The following is an 18,303-nucleotide window of genomic DNA, read 5'->3' on the forward strand; positions in this document are numbered from 1 at the left end:
TAATAATAATAATAATAATAATAACAGCTCCATAATGACAATAACAACATCCCTATCAGAAACAGCACTATCTAAAGTTCAAATGTGACATTTACGGGAAGTTCCAAGTATAGTGGTTTGACGCCCTAACTTGCAGTTATTAAAAGTTAAATGCTCGCCTTAAAAGTGGAAAATATCCCCATTTCCGACGACGTTTCATCAACATTACGGACGGCATACAAACAGTTACGCTCATGAAATATAAGCGATCTAGGACGGTGTATAGTCCTCACCGGTTTACTTCCTACTTTTACCGAAAACACCTTCAAGTCTGACGTCATCCGAGGCACCAGGGACAAAGGCATTTGACAGATGCTATCAACCTGCTGTCAAACATCCTAGGCACCAGTAGCAGTATCTATGTACCCTCTGTCTCGGACACATATTAATTAATAGGTCTGGCATCTAACAATTTACAATCTTATTCAATAGACAAACGAAGTTTGGAAAAGTTATTTTCATTTTCAATTTCACTCACAGATTGTGGTGTAGTACTTTGTGTGTTGAGGACAGGTGCGTTATGATGACGTGACGCCGGCGGTAGTGGAGTGTGGTGAACCCCGGCACACTCGCTCACCTCTGCACCTCTTACAATGATACAGCACTTGTTTCGTCTCTATTTCGTAAGTGAAGTTATAACGCGACCTCCAGCATGTGGCCCGATAGATGAAATGCAGATGCGAGTCAAAAACTCGAACAACTGTAAGTAATCACTTATTTACGTAACAAAAAGGATACGGACTGTTTTATAATCTACAAATATTGCATTTCAAAATATAACTGTATCATTTTCGATTCCACTGAAGATGCCTTAAAGTAAAAGGAGAAACGCGCATGGATCAAATAATATACAGAAAAGCAAGAAAAAGCCGATTTTTATGTACTAAACGAATATAGCTGTGCTTGCTGCCGATGATGGCCGCGCGAAAAAACTTGTTAAAAACATTACGTTCGTTTTTTAATGCTACTTGAGTACAAACTCTCCGAGATCTTGTAAGCAATTCGCTATCTCTGTAAAAAAAAAGCACAATTAAACATAACTCACGAAACGTTTATTTGAATATAGGTAAAATGATCAATCAGCACAATTTTGCTTCCAGATTTATTTTAACGTCTCGAGCTTAGATAAAAGACATTTTCTTATTTCAGGTACGTTCTTCTCTGACATTTTTAGCAAGCCAGTGATTTGCATATTTACTGTCTGGGTTTTCAGTTATCTTCCTAACTGCGGAAACGCAGACAATGTCTGAGATTCGTCCTTAGTTCTGTGTGATTAATTAGCTAGAAGTATTTTCGGAGAACTCCGATTTGTGCACTTAGCCGCCGTTAAATGACGGCAAAGCTTAACAAAATACACCCTATCACAAGAAAAAGAAAATTTGGTACCGCGAAGGAACTAACCGAATGGGACGGAAATCGGTAAATATGAAGTAAATGTACAGACAAATAAATGATTACAATTTCAGAAATTTTGATGATTTATTCAAGAGAAAGAGATTCACAAGCTGAGGAAGTTAGCAGTGTGATAGCCAACCTGTAGCCCTTATCCTAGCCATTATTCACCTTGGCATTGATTGACAGAGCTGCTGCATATCCACCTTAAGGATATCATGAGAAATCATATCCAAATACCATGTCAGATGGTCAAAATCAAGAGCTTGTGGGAAAGCCCTGCCCATTAAGCTCAAAAAGTAGATGGGGAGAAATCTGGGCATATTTATGACCAAGGTATGGTTTCGAAATCGCGAAAATAATCAGTAGAAACTCTTACCGTGTGTGGGCGAGCATTGTCTTGCTACAATACACTTCCGTGCTGTAGAGATACCTCGGGAAACAACCAAAGGGGGCCTGCTAAAGAAATTGTACACCTGACCATCATTTCTGGTTGTTTCGTATCCCACTGGTGTCCTGTGTGCTTCCAGACACGTCTGCGCTGGTCATCGGGAATCAGTTCGAAGTGCGTACTCATCCTGCAGACAATTCCACTCCAGTCAATAAGATTTCTGGCCGAATGTGCCCGACACCTCTGCAAATCGGCGTATTGTTGTGCAGAGGCACGAGGGATGCCGTGAGTTCAATCCCATTTCTTTGAGCCGCCTATTAATGGTTCTTGTGGGCAATGAAGCAATAGTTGCATGTCGGGTGGATGCTGATGACGAATCCGGGGCTCCATCTGCGTCTTCAGTTCCAGTTGTCTCTTTAAGTCGAAAGCTTCCTTCTTGATGAAGTGTTCGGCCACGGTTCACCTGTTCATGCCAACATTCAGATGTCGAACGATTCGCTAACTTCTCCAACCGGCTTCATTGAGCCCAACCACATGTTCTTTTTCAAAGGCTGACATCAGCGTAAATTGTTCACGAGCCTATCTGAGAGACAATGTAGCTGACCAACTGCGTATACCGGAAAAAAAATTTGGAACGACATTATGCCCTGACGACATGTGGTACGTTTACTATCCGTGTCGTGCTGTGAAACTGCAGTGCAGCATCATACATTCATCCATCGGCCGCCGAAGTTTAGAGTTTTGCATTTTCGGTCGATACCTGTAAGAATACTATCCGTTTGTGACTAGTTTGCATTACTCCTTCGTAGTGTGTTGCCTTTTCTTTTTAGTTAGTGTGGCATTTGAAGTATTAAACTAGTCTAAGCTGGTCAACTGTATAAAGATTGAAAAAGCATAAACATCCTTTAATGTTCCGGATGACGTTCAAATTTCGTCGAATGCTTACGAACGTTCCCTAGTTGTTCCATCCTGTTTGCCACAACAAGAACTGTTATCGCACTACGCTCCAAAGAGGTCACATCTAGGGCACGGAGCGGTTGTCACCAGAGTCGAAGGTAGTGAAGAACTTCATACTGGTGCACATTGCACTACAAAGTGTAGTTTTAGACCTCGAAATATGAGTAAATGAAGGCCCCAATGGAAGGGGTGTCTTCATTGTTGTCCTTCATGTCACGTACTGTGAAGTTTTGGGGTCGATTCTGCTCGGCGGTGGGTTTGAAATGTTTTTCTCGACCACCCATAAGAAAATTGCCTGATTTCAACCTTGGGGAATCGTGGTTTTTATCTCCATTGCAGTGGTGTCAAGTGAAGGGATTAGATGTGGGTAAGGGGAGTGTGACTACTTTACTTCGTATGAAATGTCCACGATGCCGTTGGGGAGAAATATGATGAACTTTCGTGCCAATGAGATGTCCTTCATAGCTCTACCCCCTCTCTCGCATGTTTCTCCAGTTGCTGTCTGAAAAGTCGTCCAGCCAAAGGTTAACGTCACAATGAGCCACGCTTCTGCAGCATTACAGAGGCAGGTTTTAGGCACCTTCCAGCCTAATTTCACGCTTCTGCGTCACAATGAGGAATAATGACGGGATGTTAACAAATGGATCTTTAATTCTTTTGCGCACTTTACTTTGGGCATGTATTACCAGAAATGTGTCAAAGATCATTTAGGAGACCTCATTTCACACCACTGTAGCTGACATCTTATGTAACATCATGGCAGCCAAATTTTAGTACAAAAGGTTGTAACATCGAATCGTGAACCACGATCCTCCAAGGCATCGAATTTAGCAACAGACGAAGCGGTTTATATTTAATTTTTTTTGTAAACGTTTACTTCTCTGGACGCTGGCTCTACTGGGCGTATTTTTGATAACTGTAAGAATAGAAGAATTAAAATTTATAAATTGTAAAAAATAGATCATCGGATAATGATCGCAATAGAATGAGTTACCGGGCAGTGACAAATACACTACTGGCCGTTAAAATTGCTACACCACAAAGATGACTTGCTACAGACCAGAAATTTAACCGACAGGAAGAAGATGCTGTGATATGCAAATGAGTAGCGTTTCAGAGCATTCATGCAAGGTTGGCGCCGGTGGAGACACGAACAACGTGCTGACATGAGGAAAGTTTCCAACCGATTTCTCATACACAAACAGCAGTTGACCGGCGTTACCTGGTGAAACGTTGTTCTTATGCCTCGTGTAATGGGTAGAAATGCGTACCATCACGTTTCCGACTTTGATAAAGGTTGGATTGTAGCTTATCGCGATTGCGGTTTATCGTATCGTAACATTGCTGCTTGCGTTGGTCGAGATCCAATGACTGTTAGCGGAATATGGAATCGGTGGGTTCAGGAGGGTAATACGGAACGCCGTGCTCGATACCAACGGCCTCGTATCACTAGCAGTCGAGATGACAGGCATCTTATAAGCATGGCTGTAACGGATCGTGTAGTCACGTCTCGATCCCTGAGTCAGCAGATGGGGACGTTTGTAAGACAACACACACCTGCATGAACAGTTCGAAGACGTTTGCAGCAGCATGGACTATCAGCTCGGAGACCATGTCTATGGTTACGCTTGACGCTGCATCACAGACAGGAGGGCCTGCGATGGAGTACTCAACGACGAACCTGGATGCACGAATGGCAAAACGTCATTTTTTCGGATGAATCCAGGTTCTGTCTACAACATCATGATGGTCGCATCCATGTTTGGCGACATCGCGGTGAACGCATATTGGAAACGTGCATTCGTCATCGACATACTGGCGTAACACGCGGCGTGTGGTATGGGGTGGCATTGGTTACACTTCTCTGTCACCTCTTGTTCGCATTGACGGCAGTTTCAACAGTGGACGCTACATTTCATATGTGTTACAACCTGTGGCTCTACCCTTCATTCGATCCTTGCGAAACCCTACATTTCAACAGGATAATGAACGACCGCATGTTGAAGGTCCTGTACGGGCTTTTATGGACACAGAAAATGTTCAACTGCTGCCCTGGTCAGCACATTCTCCAGATCTCTCACCAATTGAAAACGTCTGGTCAATGGTGGTGTTGCAACTGGCTCGCCACAATACGCCAGTCACTACTCTTGATGAACTGTGGTATCGTGGTGAAGCTGCGTGGTCAGCTGTACCTGTACACGCCATCCAAGCTCTGTTTGACTCAATGCCCAGGCGTATCGAGGCAGTTATTATGGCGAGAAGTGGTTGTTTTGGGTACTGATTTCTCAGGATCTAAGGGCCCAAAATGGGTGAAAATGTAATCACATGTCAGTTCTAGTATAACATATTTGTCCAATGAATACCTGTTTATCATCTGCATTTCTTCTTGGTGTAGCAGTTTTAATGGTCAGTAGTGTAGAAAGATAATGTTCATGAAGATAAAATAGAACATTATACCTGCAAAACGAGTTCGATACATGATTACCTTTAATTTTTTGATGAATAGTAGGAAATATTTCAAGTTATCTCGTAATCACAGTGATCCGATAATTGCCTGCCATCGAGGAGCGCAATGCAAGTAATAATAAAATCCTTGTGGACTCATTATATCTCCTGAAAGGCTCCAGAAAATGGGTTAGCCAGTCTTAATTAGATTTCACGCTTTCGAGCTCCGCGATAACTGGTCAACTCATTACTGGGCTAGTCAGGGGTCGCGGACGCTTCCCTAATGAGTCTGGAGGGATGGGCGATCGCTGTATGCTGACGTGGGCGTCGGCTGTCGGCGGCGTGAATACGGGCCTTCGGCGGCAGACGCCGTTCAGAAATCAATTAACTAATTTCGCGGCGCTGCGTGGCGCGGGCCGGCGCCGCGTCACGCCGTCTGGCCATCGTGACGGCCGTTGTGGCCGCGACAGCGCCCATCCATCAGCGGCGCGCTCGCCGTGAACTGCAGCCGCCGTGTCATACGCACCACCCTCAGCGCTGGCGTGCTGTGCTACTGCGCTGCAACTAATGTGATACTGTGGATGGTCCTTAAAAAGAAACCACACGATGAGGAGGGGGAATTTCGTAGCTGCTCTTCTGCACAAACTGCTCCTTGTTTTACGTGGATCAGAAAGGTTTTCTTCACTTTTGCTCTTCTCTTAATACTCAGACCTCCGGTGGAGTCAGGTCGTAATTACTGCACGGTATTTCGGCAAAACGTTCATTGCCATCTTCAGGTGGACACTGTTAGCTACTGGTCTGCAATTTTTCTTTAGGGAAATACCAAAAATTTTCACTCACTTCTGGAAGGGAAAGGCGGGCTGTTTCAGAGCTCAGCCGTTTGGATATTGTATAATACTCAGTATTGTAGAACACACAGTACAATGTCGTTTATTGAAACTGAACTACACTTCTCGATCAATCACTATACAGGGTGTTACAAAAAGGTACCGCCAAACTTTCAGGAAACATTACTCACACACAAAGAAAGAAAATATGTTATGTGGACATGTGTCCGGAAACCTTTACTTTCCATGTTAGAGCTCACTTTATTACTTCTCTTCAAATCACATTAATCATGGAATGGAAACACACAGCAACAGAACGTACCAGCGTGACTTCAAACACTTTGTTACAGGAAATGTTCAAAGTGTCCTCCGTTAGCGAGGATAAATGCATCCGCCCTCCGTCGCATGGAATCCCTGATGCGCTGATGCAGCCCTGGAGAGTGGCGTATTGTATCACAGCCGTCCAGAATACGAGCACGAAGAGTCTCTACATTTGGTACTGAGGTTGCGTAGACAAGAGCTTTCTAATGCCCCCATAAATGCAAGTCAAGAGGGTTGAGGTCAGGAGAGCGTGGAGGCCATGGAATTGGTCCGCCTCTACCAATCCATCGGTCACCGAATATGTTGTTGAGAAGCATACGAACACTTCGACTGAAATGTGCAGGAGCTCCATCGTGCATGAACCACACGTTGTGTCGTACTCGTAAAGGCACAGGTAGAGTATCCCGTATGAAATCATGATAACGTGCTCCACTGAGCGTAGGTGGAATAACATGGGGAACAATCAAGACATCACCAACAATGCCTGCCTAAAAGTTCGCAGAAAATCTGTGTTGATGACGTGATTGCACAATTGCGTGCGGACTCTCGTCAGCCCACACATGTTGTTTGTAAAAATTTACAATTTGATCACGTTGCAATGAAGCCTCATCCGTAAAGAGAACATTTGCACTGAATCGACGATTGACACATTGTTGGATGAACAATTCGCAGAAGTGTACCCGTGGAGGCCAATCAGCTGCTGATAGTACCTGCACACGCTGTACATGGTACGGAAACAACTGCTTCTCCCGTAGCACTCTCTATACAGTGACGTGGTCAACGTTACCTTGTACAGCAGCAATTTCTCTGACGCTGACATTAGGGTTATCGTCAATTGCACGAACAATTGCCTCGTCCATTGCAGGTGTCCTCATCCGTGTTCCCTAAGACGCCGATCAGTTGCTACGAACGTCTTCCTGTCGGGACACCTTCGTTCTGGAAATCTACCCCGTGCTAATCCATACATCAAATGGGCATCTGCCAACTCCTCATTTGTAAACATTGCACTGACTGCAAAACCACGTTCGTGATGAACTCTAACCTGTTGATGCTACGTACTGATGTGCTTGATGCTAGTACTGTAGATCAATGAGTCGCATGCCAACACAAGCACCGAAGTCAACATTACCTTCCTTCAATTGGGGCAACTTTCGGTGAATCGAGCAAGTACAGTACATGCTGACGAAACTAAAATAAGCTCTAACATGGAAATTAAGCGTTTCCGGACACATGTCCACATAACATCTTTTCTTTAATTGCGTGTGAGGAATGTTTCCTGAACGTTTGGCCGTACCATTTTGTAACACTTTGTACACACACAAAGAAAACAGGTAAGATGTAGACGACTATTAATCAAGAGCGTCGGGAAGGTCCGTCCGAGCTGGTCCTAGTTCGGCAAGGATCTGGCTGCACTGCACTGCACTGCACTGCAATTCTCTGGATAAATCTACCAGGAGGGAGACAGGCTAAGCAGCGAAGCTGCTGTTCCTGTGTGGACCTCTAGAACTATAGTGGGGCCTTACGCTTAGGATTGGCCTATGGGAGCGGCCGCGTGGGTGCGGACGCTGCGTCAAAAGCGTCATAGAGGCTGCGGGAGAAACTACTCCCGCAGCAGATCAGGCCAACGCGTGGTGGGCCTGCGGTGGACTTGGTGACCCAGTCCACGGATAAGACGACTGCCAGAGTGTTCTGCAGAGGCATAGAACACCCTGGCGGACTGCCTGAAGCGATCCCGCAGCAACGGGACGCCAGCTTCCTCATGAAGGAGCCTTGTTGAGTAACGAGGCGGCTTGTGGAGAGCGAGGCGCAGCGCCCGATTCTGAACACGCTGGAGCATTGCAACGTGCGATGGAGCGGCATTGCCCCACACAACGGCGGCGTACTCGAGTACCGGCCGGATGAGGGCCAAGTACACGGTCAGGCCATGCCGAGGGGGGAGCGTGGATGAGGGGTTCAACAGCGGGTAGAGCGCCCGGAGACGCCCAATCGCCCGCCCCCTGATGTCGCGGATGTGCGGCAGCCAGGTGAGATTCCTGTCAAGCGTCACACCGAGGTATGTGCCGGTCGGTGAGCACGGGATGGGGCCTCCCGAGATCGAGACAGGCGGCAGGTCTGGAGGCAACCGTCTCCGAGTGAAAACGACCGCCTGGCTCTTGGCGGCGTTAAACTTGAGTCGCCACTTGGTCGACCACGCCCCCAGGACATCGCACGCCAGTTGGAGCCGGCGGCACATGGCGACCACGTTCATACTGCGGGTGAACAGCGCAGTGTCGTCGGCGTAAAGAGCCAACTCCACGCGCGCCACCCGCGGAGCGTCAGCGGTATACAAGGTGTACAGCAGGGGGCCGAGAACCGACCCCTGCGGTACCCCCGCACGAATTGGCCGATCAGTGGAGGTGCCGCCGCCGGCCCGGACGTGGAAGGTGCGGCCTGCGAGGTAGGACCGCAGCAGAAGGGCGTGTGACGTCGGGACCCCATGCACAAGGAGTTTGTACACGAGGCCCTCGTGCCACACGCAGTCGAACGCCTTGGAGACGTCGAGGAGTACCGCCCCAAGGTACTCCCTCGATTCCAGCGCCCGCATCGCCTGTTCCACCAGGCGTAATAGTTGCTGCGTGGTCGAGTGGCCCCGCCGGAATCCGAACTGCTCCGAAGGAAGGAGCCCTTCGGCAGTGACGTGGCGCCACAGCCGCTCCACGTATAGCCTCTCAAAGATTTTGGAGAGAGACGGGAGCAGGCTGATCGGCCGGTAGTGCTCCACCCGACGCGGATCCTTGCCAGCCTTCGGGATAGCCACCACTTCTGCGTGCTTCCACGCGGAAGGGAAGATCCTGGAGCGGAGAACACAGTTGAAAGTGTCCGCCAGTGAGTCATGGATCGCCGGTGGCAATAGCTGCAGGAGGCGGTTCGTGACACCATCGGAGCCACCCGCCTTCTTGGGGTTGAGGCGGCGGCACTGGAGTTCAACCTCAGTGGCGGTGATGGGTGGGATCACATCGTCAGCAGCCCTGGCGGCGAGGAAAACCGGGAGGCGGTCTTCCACGAGACGGACATGGTCGGCATCCAGGACGTCCGCGATCGGGCGGAAGTTGTCGGCGAACACGTCGGCGAGGGCGTTGGCCTTGGCGTCCGGGGCACAGACAATCTCACCGCCGACGTGGAGCGGAGGAACAGGCTGATGGCGGCGGAGGAATCGCTTGGCGATCCCCAGGCACTCCCGTCAGTCGTGGTGAGGGTGGCCACAAGGCCAGCCCAGTCACGGTTCCGGTGTTGGTCGATAGCGGCCCGGATTTCACGCCGTGCCCGATTGAGGCGACGCTTGGTCGCAGGCTGGCGAGTCAGCTGCCACTCACGGAATAGACGGTTTTTGGCGGTAATAGCCTCCAAGATGTGCGGCGGAAGCTGCCGGGACATCTCACGAGGCCGCCTCAGCTGACAGGGAGACGCAGCAGCAGCAGCGCTGAGAGCGTGCCGCGTAAAAAAGGCCAGCGCAGCATCGGCCCCAACCAGGGCAGGATCTGGGGCATCGACGAAGCGACCGAGCAGTTCATCTCGAAAACGGGCCTCGTCAATGCCGCGGAAGGTGCGACGGCTAGGCGGAAGGGAGGCGCCGACGATGTCCATGTCGTAGACAACCGGAAGGTGGTCGGACGACAGGGCACAGCGGACGGTAGCCGGTGTAAAGTGCCCAACGCCCTTTAGGACCGCGACGTCGAGCACGTCGGACTGGCCTCTGTTGGGGAAGAAGGTGTGGTCAAACGGACCGAGGACGACAGCGCCATGACGCTGAGTGATGCGGAGAAGGCGCCGCCCACTGACGTTGGTGACGCGAGAGTTCCATTGTGGGCTCTTGGCGTTCAGATCGCCCGCAATGAACAGCTTCCCACGCAGCGTCAGCAGGGCATCAAGGTCGGCCTCCAGGAGATGGCCTCTCGGTGGCCTGTAGACGGCGATGAAGGTAATGACCCCCGCCGTGGTGGAGACAGCCACCCCAGTGGCCTCCACCGTAGCAAGAGGTGGCATCAGGACTTCATGATGCTTTAGCGAAGCCTTCACATAGATGGCGGTGCCTCCGCCATGGGTGGGCCGGTCGGTGCGGTAGCAGCGATAGTTCGCCACCCCGACGGCCACACCAGGCTTCAGAAACGTCTCGCAGACGAGACAGACGTCGATCGCCTCATCACGGAGAAATTGGCGGAATTCCCCTTGTTGGGGAACCAAACCGCGTGCGTTGAAACCGCACACCGTGAGCCCATGGAAGTGCTCATTATCCATGGCGGTCAGCAGGAACAACGCCGGCCTGGAGGGCAGACGTGACGGCGGTGACGAGCACCGGGAGCTGCTCAAGCAGCCGGCTCAACGAACGCAGTAGCGTACGGAGCTCAGCGGCATCGGGAGCCGTTGGGGCCTCTGGGGCGGCCTCCAAAGCAGGAACAGCAGGTGGCGGTGGAACCGCAGGAGGCGGTGTCGGCGGGGGCACAGCCTGGGGGTCAGGCCGCCGCCACTCCAGAGGGGCACCAGCGGCCGGACGAGCCGTCGCGGGGCGATCGCCGCGGCCGTCGTCGGCGCCGGCGGGGAGCGGCAGCGGGAGATGCAGGCGTGGGTGCAGGGTCAGCAGCCGCTGCGGAAGAGGCAGGCCGCTGCGGAGCATCACCAACGGAGGCAGCAGGCCGCGGAGGGGAAGGGTTGGGCGCTCCCCCCTTAGCGGCATCAGCGAAGCTGGTGCCAGGCTGCACCTTGCGGGAAGGGGCAGCCAGGCCACGGTGCTGATGGCGGCCACGCTGGAAAGCCGGACATCCACGGTAGCTCGTGACGTGCGCGCCACTGCAATTGCAGCACGTCGGTTTACCCTCACGTTTGAGCGAGCATTCCTTGCTCTGATGCTGGGCTCCGCACTTGACGCAGCGGGGAGGCATCGAACAGTAGCGGGACACATGGTCGAGCCGTTGGCAAGAGAAGCACTGGGCCCTCCTGCCTTTGGCTCGCAGTGGCTCCACTTCGACATCGACATGCCCAACCCGCCGCACCTGAAAGATCTTGCGATTTGCAATGTTGTCGACAAGAACGACCTGGTACAGCGGCATGGGGCGGTGGGTGCGCGGGGAGTTCATGAGGCCCGTGTGGCGGATGCCGAAGCCCATGTCCTCCAGTTCTTCACGTAGGTAATCCGCCCCAAACTGTAGTGGGAGGCGGCGGAACACCACCTTCAACAGCTTGAGCGGCTCTGACGGATGTGTGTAGCAATGGAGGCCATCTTTGCAGATGACATCCATGACTGCACGGTAGTCCTCGATACTGGTCATGGAGAGACGGTAAAGGTCAGTGCCAGCAGTCCTGACACTGGCAGTGGGCGCCGCCCGAGCGATCTTCTGCTCGAACGGCTTATAAGGGCCGTCCCATTGGACCACAATCGGCGGGGTTCGCGGCGCCGCTTTCCGGGGCGGAACCCCAGCGTCATCCGCTACGTCAACAGACGCGTCCTGGAAGGCGTTGGCAGTCGGCAGTGGCTGCGCAGGCTGTAGGACAGCTGCCCGCGCCGTGCGGCGCCTGGCAGGGGTGATGAACCCGTCCTCATCGGGGCGGCGCACGTCAGGAGGCCCTGTGGAGGGCTGCTGCCCCCTCGTGCGCAGCGGCGTCGCGACCACCTGGGCCGCGGCGGCAGCAGCGGGTCGGGAGGCCTTAGGGGCTTTCTTCCGCGGCCGAGCAGTGTCGGAGGCTTGGGAGCGGACATCGGAGTCGTCAGCCACGTCTGCACGGCGCTTCCGGAGCGCACGAGCATCGTCAGCGTCACGTCGGTCGGCGTCAGCAATAGCCTCCGCAAGATTAGCGTCTGGTAAGTCGTCGTCGCCGGCAATCACGGCGGCCTCTTGAGCTGGCTTTGCACCCGCCCAGACCGCGGTAGTGCCCTTCGCGCAGGGCGGGGCAGTAACTGGCGTGGCAACGGGTTCTTGCTGTTGCAGGGCCGTAGGAGCAGCCACGAGAGAACCGACCTCTTGCATGGCCGGCCCTCGTGGCGCACCCAGTGAGACCGCCGTCGCCAGGGACGCAGACAACGCACCTGGCGAGGCCCCCACCGGCGCAACTGCCTCCTGTCGCCCCGTGCCCGGCAGTGCAGCAGCCTTCCGGATATTGCAGTAAGCAAGCACGGCAGCTACGTCTTCCGCACGACCGGGGTAGTCACCCCCATGCGCAAGCTTGTGCATTCGAACGAGCATGCGCTCCTGGGAGCGAGAAACGTCATCAGAAGAAACATCCAAGTCATCGTCAGGTTGTCGGCGCCGGTTCGTCATAAGTGGGGGGCCGGATGGGGCCGCCGACAGGAGCAACTCAGTCGCCTGAGCTGACCCCGCCGGACAGCGATCCGCCACAACCTTCGCTCTACCGTCAAACACGTCCTTCCGCCTCGACATCGCAACTCGGAATGCGTGAACGGGTGCGATCTGGCTGCACTGCTGCTACGCTCGCCTTATAAAGCCGGCGGAGGTCGGCGGAGTACTCCAACTTTCCCTGCGTCTGTGAGGCGACCTCTGCAGAAAAAGGTTCGCATTAGTCTCTAGCAAGAATAATTGATTTTCTCCAGGTTGCGCCTGCAAGTGCTTGTGTATGTTATATGGTACACAGGGATGTCTTCAGTGTAGTGTGCCTGGCAGGGGCCGTCTGTGGCAGACGTAACAGATATGGAATTCTATTTTGTCTCTGTGTACTGTATTTCTTTCTTGGGGGAGTTAGGAGGAAGGTTTCCTCCCAATTGTGAATTTTTCGGAAGGCCTGGGGACAGTTATGAGATTCACCCATACAGACGAGGTGGACTGCAGCCAGAATTGCTGATGTTGTCACGTTACTTTGCCTGCTGATGTGATGGGAAGGAAGATAGTTACTTCGTGGTGTGCATGCTATGTGGTACTTGTTGTTCCTCTCCTTATGTTTACAGCAATAGAGCCCGTTTGGTTTTCGGTCTGAGATCGTTCCAATACAACTGGTATCGTGATATCCAGTGTTTCGTCGTTCATCATGTGGTTTTGTATGTTGACGAACTCTTTGGCTTGTATTTCTCGGCATAGCTTGATGTTGTCTGTGAGGTGCAGTTAACCATCATCCTCCTCTTTCTTACCATATATAGAGAAGGTCCGATGGAGAGCAGCGCGCTTCGTTACAGGATCATTTAGTAATCGCGAAAGCGTTACGGAGATGATAGATAAACTCCAGTGGAAGACTCTGCAGGAGAGTCGCTCAGTAGCTCGGTACGGGCTTTTGTTGAGGTTTCGAGAACATATCTTCACCGAGGAGTCAAGCAGTATATTGCTCCCTCCTGCGTATATCTCTCGAAGAGACCACGAGGGTAAAACCAGAGAGATTAGAGCCCACACAGAGGCATACCGACAATCCTTCTTTCCACGAACAATACGAGACTGGAATAGAAGGGAGAACCGATAGAGGTACTCAAGGTACCCTCCGCCACACACCGTCATGTGGCTTGCGGAGTATGGATGTAGATGTAGGTATAGATGTAGATCTGATGACGATCGTCCTGCTGATGCTTCTGTTACTCTTGATGACTTAGAGATTTGCCTTCCGTCTGGGAGGCCGTCTTGAGTTCTGTTTGCACGCCCGTCTGCGCCGCTCGTAACTCTGCTTGATGTCAATCAGGTAGGTCTAAGTCGGCAGGAGGCGGGCCGCTTCCATTTCGCTGTCCTGGTGTCGGCTCGTTCATGGCGGCGCCGAGGTCGGCGTGCTGGATGCCCTCGCACATCATTGCTGAGCCTTCTGCCAGTACGGTGATTTGTTCTCCGAGAGCCGACACATAAGCTCCCTCCGCCCTCCAGCATAAAGCCAGCCTACCCTTTCCGACCGCAGACGTTACCTTGTGGTGTGCGGGGGGGGGGGGGGGGGGGGGGGGTGGTGGATGGTGAGAGGAGGCCTCTGCCATCCCGTCTTCGGTGCACATCGGTGGCGACGCCGCTGTTTTTCCACGTCGTCATCGTCGTCGGTGGCGTCTCCTCAGTATGTGCTGAACTCCCTAAGTTCTGGTCGCTCTTCCTTTTTTCGGCGCTGCTGCAGCCAGCGATGGCTTTGCAGCCACATAAAATTTCTACGTGCGGCCCACTGATATTTCTTCTCGTGCTCTGGTTCAGGCGCCACTCTCATGCTGTCTGGACGATTTTGCGCACGTCATAGCATTTTGGCAGTATTTCGCTAAGTGGCTTTCACCCTGACACTGGAAGCACTGAGGCTTTTAGTCCAGGTTTCTTGGTAGTGCTTCCACTGTCACGGGGAAGATGAGAAGCTTGCGCAGCTCATAGATGCTGCCGAGGTCGTCTGCTGTTTCCACTGTGACGATGTATAACGGTGGTCTTGTCTTATTTGTCTGTTATTCCAGCTTTACTGCAGGAACTCGGAAGCCAGATCGCAGCATCCCTTCTTAGACAATCTTCTTTTCATAAATCCAAGTCAATTCACAGAGTACTCCCTGGGTTATCTTCTCTTGACCCATTTGTGGTGTATTCTTGTTGCTGGGCACTGAAAAGATATGGGCAGTAACAACTTTCTTCAGTGCCCTCCAGTCTTCCATACTTGCTACCTATAGCTCCATCAAGGTGTCAGAGTCTACAGACTCTGCGCTGGGTTCCAATACGCAGCAATATACAGGGTGTTTCAAAAATGACCGGTATATTTGAAACGGCAATACAAACTAAACGAGCAGCGATAGAAATACACCGTTTGTTGCAATGTGCTTGGGACAACAGTACATTTTCAGGCAGACAAACTTTCGAAATTACAGTAGTTACAATTTTCAACAACAGATGGCGCTGCGGTCTGGGAAACTCTATAGTACGATATTTTCCACATATCCACCATGCGTAGCAATAATATGGCGTAGTCTCTGAATGAAATTACCCGAAACCTTTGACAACGTGTCTGGCGGAATGGCTTCACATGCAGATGAGATGTACTGCTTCAGCTGTTCAATTGTTTCTGGATTCTGGCGGTACACCTGGTCTTTCAAGCGTCCCCTCAGAAAGAAGTCACAGGGGTTCATGTCTGGCGAATAGGGAGACCAATCCACGCCGCCTCCTGTATGTTTCGGATAGCCAAAGCAATCACACGATCATCGAAAAATTCATTCAGGAAGTTAAAGACGTCGGCCGTGCGATGTGGCCGGGCACCATCTTGCATAAACCACGAGGTGTTCGCAGTGTCGTCTAAGGCAGTTTGTACCGCCACAAATTCACGAAGAATGTCCAGATAGCGTGATGCAGTAATCGTTTCGGATCTGAAAAATGTGCCAATGATTCCTTTGGGAGAAATGGCGGCCCAGTCCAGTACTTGGCCGACGATGGGACTGCAACATGGCGCTTTTCGGTTCACCATATGCGCCAGTTCTGTTTATTGACGAAGCCGTCCAGGTAAAAATAAGCTTCGTCAGTAAACCAAATGCTGCCCACATGCATATCGCCGCCATCAATCCTGTGCACTATATCGTTAGCGAATGTCTCTCGTGCAGCAATGGTAGTGGCGCTGAGGGGTTGCCGCGTTTGAATTTTGTATGGATAGAGGTGTAAACTCTGGCGCATGAGACGATACGTGGACGTTGGCGTCATTTGGACCGCAGCTGCAACACGGCGAACGGAAACCCGAGGCCGCTGTTGGATCACCTGCTGCACTAGCTGCGCGTTGCCTTCTGTGGTTGCCGTACGTGGTCGCCCTACCTTTCCAGCACGTTCATCCGTCATGTTCCTAGTCCGTTGAAATTTTTCAAACAGATCCTTTATTGTATCGCTTTTCGGTCCTTTGGTTACATTAAACCTCCGTTGAAAACTTCGTCTTGTTGCAACAACACTGTGTTCTAGGCGGTGGAATTCCAACACCAGAAAAATCCTCTGTTCTAAGGAATAAACCATCTTGTCCACTGCACACTTGCACGTTGTGAACAGCACACGCTTACAGCAGAAAGACGACATACAGAATGGCGCACCCACAGACTGCGTTGTCTTCTATATCTTTCACATCACATGCAGCGCCATCTGTTGTTGAAAATTGTAACTACTGTCATTTCAAAAGTTTGTCCGCCTGAAAATGTACTGTTGTCCCAAGCATATTGCAACAAACGGTGTATTTCTATCGCTGCTCGTTTAGTTTTTATTGCCGTTTCAAATATAGCGGTCATTTTTGAAACACCCTGTATCAACACATCGTACAGCTCTGTCAACTCGGAGACTCTGCACAGGATGGACAGAGGCGGGACACGTGTACAGTCACCTTCAACATTCTTCTCCTGCCGTTGGGCAAACTTATCAAGCTACTGTACCGATGACCTTCGCTGATTTGATTTGTTACTATCGCCTTTCTTGCCCATCCTGCGGCGCGAAAAACACAGCAGCACAGAATGGTATAATGGGACTAGGATTTGTTACGACTAGTAAAGTAAGGCAGAAAGAGAGTAACTCTGAATGGTTTAGGGATAGGGCTGCTATCATCAGAATCGACAGCAAACCAACACTGATAACAATAGTTCAGGTATACATGTGGACGTCGCAAGCTGAAGATAAAAAGACAGAGAACGTATATGAGGATATTGAAATGGTAATGCAACATGCAAAGGGAGACGAAAATATAATAATCATGGGGGTCTGGAATACTGGTGTAGAGGGAGGAGTAGAGGAAAGGATTACGAGAGAATTTGGGCATGGTACTAGGAATGAGAGAGGAGAAAGACTAATTGAGTTCTGTAATAAATTTCATCAAGTAGTAGCGAATAATCTCTTCACGAATCACCAGGTGAGGAGGTATACTTGGAAAAAGCCATGACGTACAGAAATATTTACGTTAGATTACATCATGGTCAGACAGAGATTCCGAATCACATACTTCATTATAAGGGTACCCAGAAGCAAATATAGACCCATATCACGATGTAGTAGTGACGAAGACTAGGGAGAATTTTAATAGATTAGTCAGGAAGAATCAGTCCACAAAGCAGCGGCATACGGAAGTGCTAAGGAAGCAATGGATATAGATATTGAAAAGAGGAATAGTTAAGTAGGCAGTAAAATTGAAGAGGAATAGACATCTCTAACACGGGAAGTAGGAAAGAAAAACATAGGCACAGAGAAGGTAACTGCGAAGACACCATGAAAAAGAAGAAATACATCAGTTGATCGACGAAAGAAGAAAGTTCAAATTCAGAAAATTCAGGGCCACAGAAATACCAGTCGGTGAGAATGAAATGAACAGGAAGTGTAGCAAAACTAAGACGAAATGGCTACATGACAAACGTGAAGGAAAAAGAAATGATTTTGTCGCAAGGACTGACTCAGAATACAGAAAGTCAAAACAGCCTTCGGTGACATTAAAACAAGGGTGGTAACATTAAGAGTCCAACGGGAATTCCACTGTTAAATGCATAGGAGAGACCGGATGGGTGGAAAGAGTAATTGAATGCATCTGTGAGGGGAAGGAATTGTCTGATGATTTGACAAACGAGGAGACGGGAATCGACACTGACGTAGTAGGGACTCCAGTGTTAGAAACTGAATTTGAAAGAGATTTGGTGGACTTATGAGCAAATACGGTAGAAGGTATGGATAACATTCTATCAGAATTTCTAAAATCATTGGGGGAAATGGCAACAAAACGACTACTCATAATGGTGTGTGTAATGTATAAGCCTTGAGCTCTGAATTATGGATCAATAACATCCACACAATTCAAAGGATAGCAAGCGGTGAAAAGTGCGACAATTATCGCACAATCAGCTTCAAACAAGTGCGTCCAAGTTGCTGACAAGAATAATATTCACAAGACTGGAAAAGGAAATTGAGGATGTGTTAGACAACGATCAGTTTTAGTTTAGGAAAGACGAAGGCAAAAGAGGGGCAATTCTGACGTTCCGATTGATAATAGAAAGAAAACTAAGCAAAAGTAAAGATACGT

General features: G+C 50.4%; 1 protein-coding gene across 1 annotated transcript; it reads right to left on the reverse strand.

Moving 5' to 3' along the window:
• Positions 1 to 5,604: 5,604 nt before the first annotated feature.
• LOC126273330 (WW domain-binding protein 11-like) lies at positions 5,605 to 12,782 on the reverse strand. The gene is made up of 3 exons (XM_049976877.1): positions 11,712 to 12,782; positions 10,781 to 10,993; positions 5,605 to 5,811 (listed from the first exon to the last, which is right to left on the reverse strand). Exons 1-3 carry the CDS (start codon positions 12,780 to 12,782, stop codon positions 5,605 to 5,607), a joined length of 1,491 nt encoding a protein of 496 aa, XP_049832834.1.
• Positions 12,783 to 18,303: the final 5,521 nt, after the last annotated feature.

The sequence above is a fragment of the Schistocerca gregaria genome, chromosome 5, assembly GCF_023897955.1.
Source record: "Schistocerca gregaria isolate iqSchGreg1 chromosome 5, iqSchGreg1.2, whole genome shotgun sequence".
NCBI classification, from domain to species: Eukaryota; Metazoa; Arthropoda; class Insecta; order Orthoptera; family Acrididae; genus Schistocerca; species Schistocerca gregaria.

What these genes read in the sequence shown, in the direction of transcription:
- LOC126273330 (XM_049976877.1), bottom strand. Translation starts at nt 12,782, where the DNA reads ATGTCGAGGCGGAAGGACGTGTTTGACGGTAGAGCGAAGGTTGTGGCG. An exon ending in GGGCGGCGCCCACTGCCAGT is followed by an intron (nt 10,994 to 11,711) that starts GTCAGGACTGCT and finishes CCTCTTCCGCAG; the next exon opens with CGGCTGCTGACCCTGCACCC. An exon ending in CTTTGGAGGCCGCCCCAGAG is followed by an intron (nt 5,812 to 10,780) that starts GCCCCAACGGCT and finishes TTTCTTTTTAAG; the next exon opens with GACCATCCACAGTATCACAT.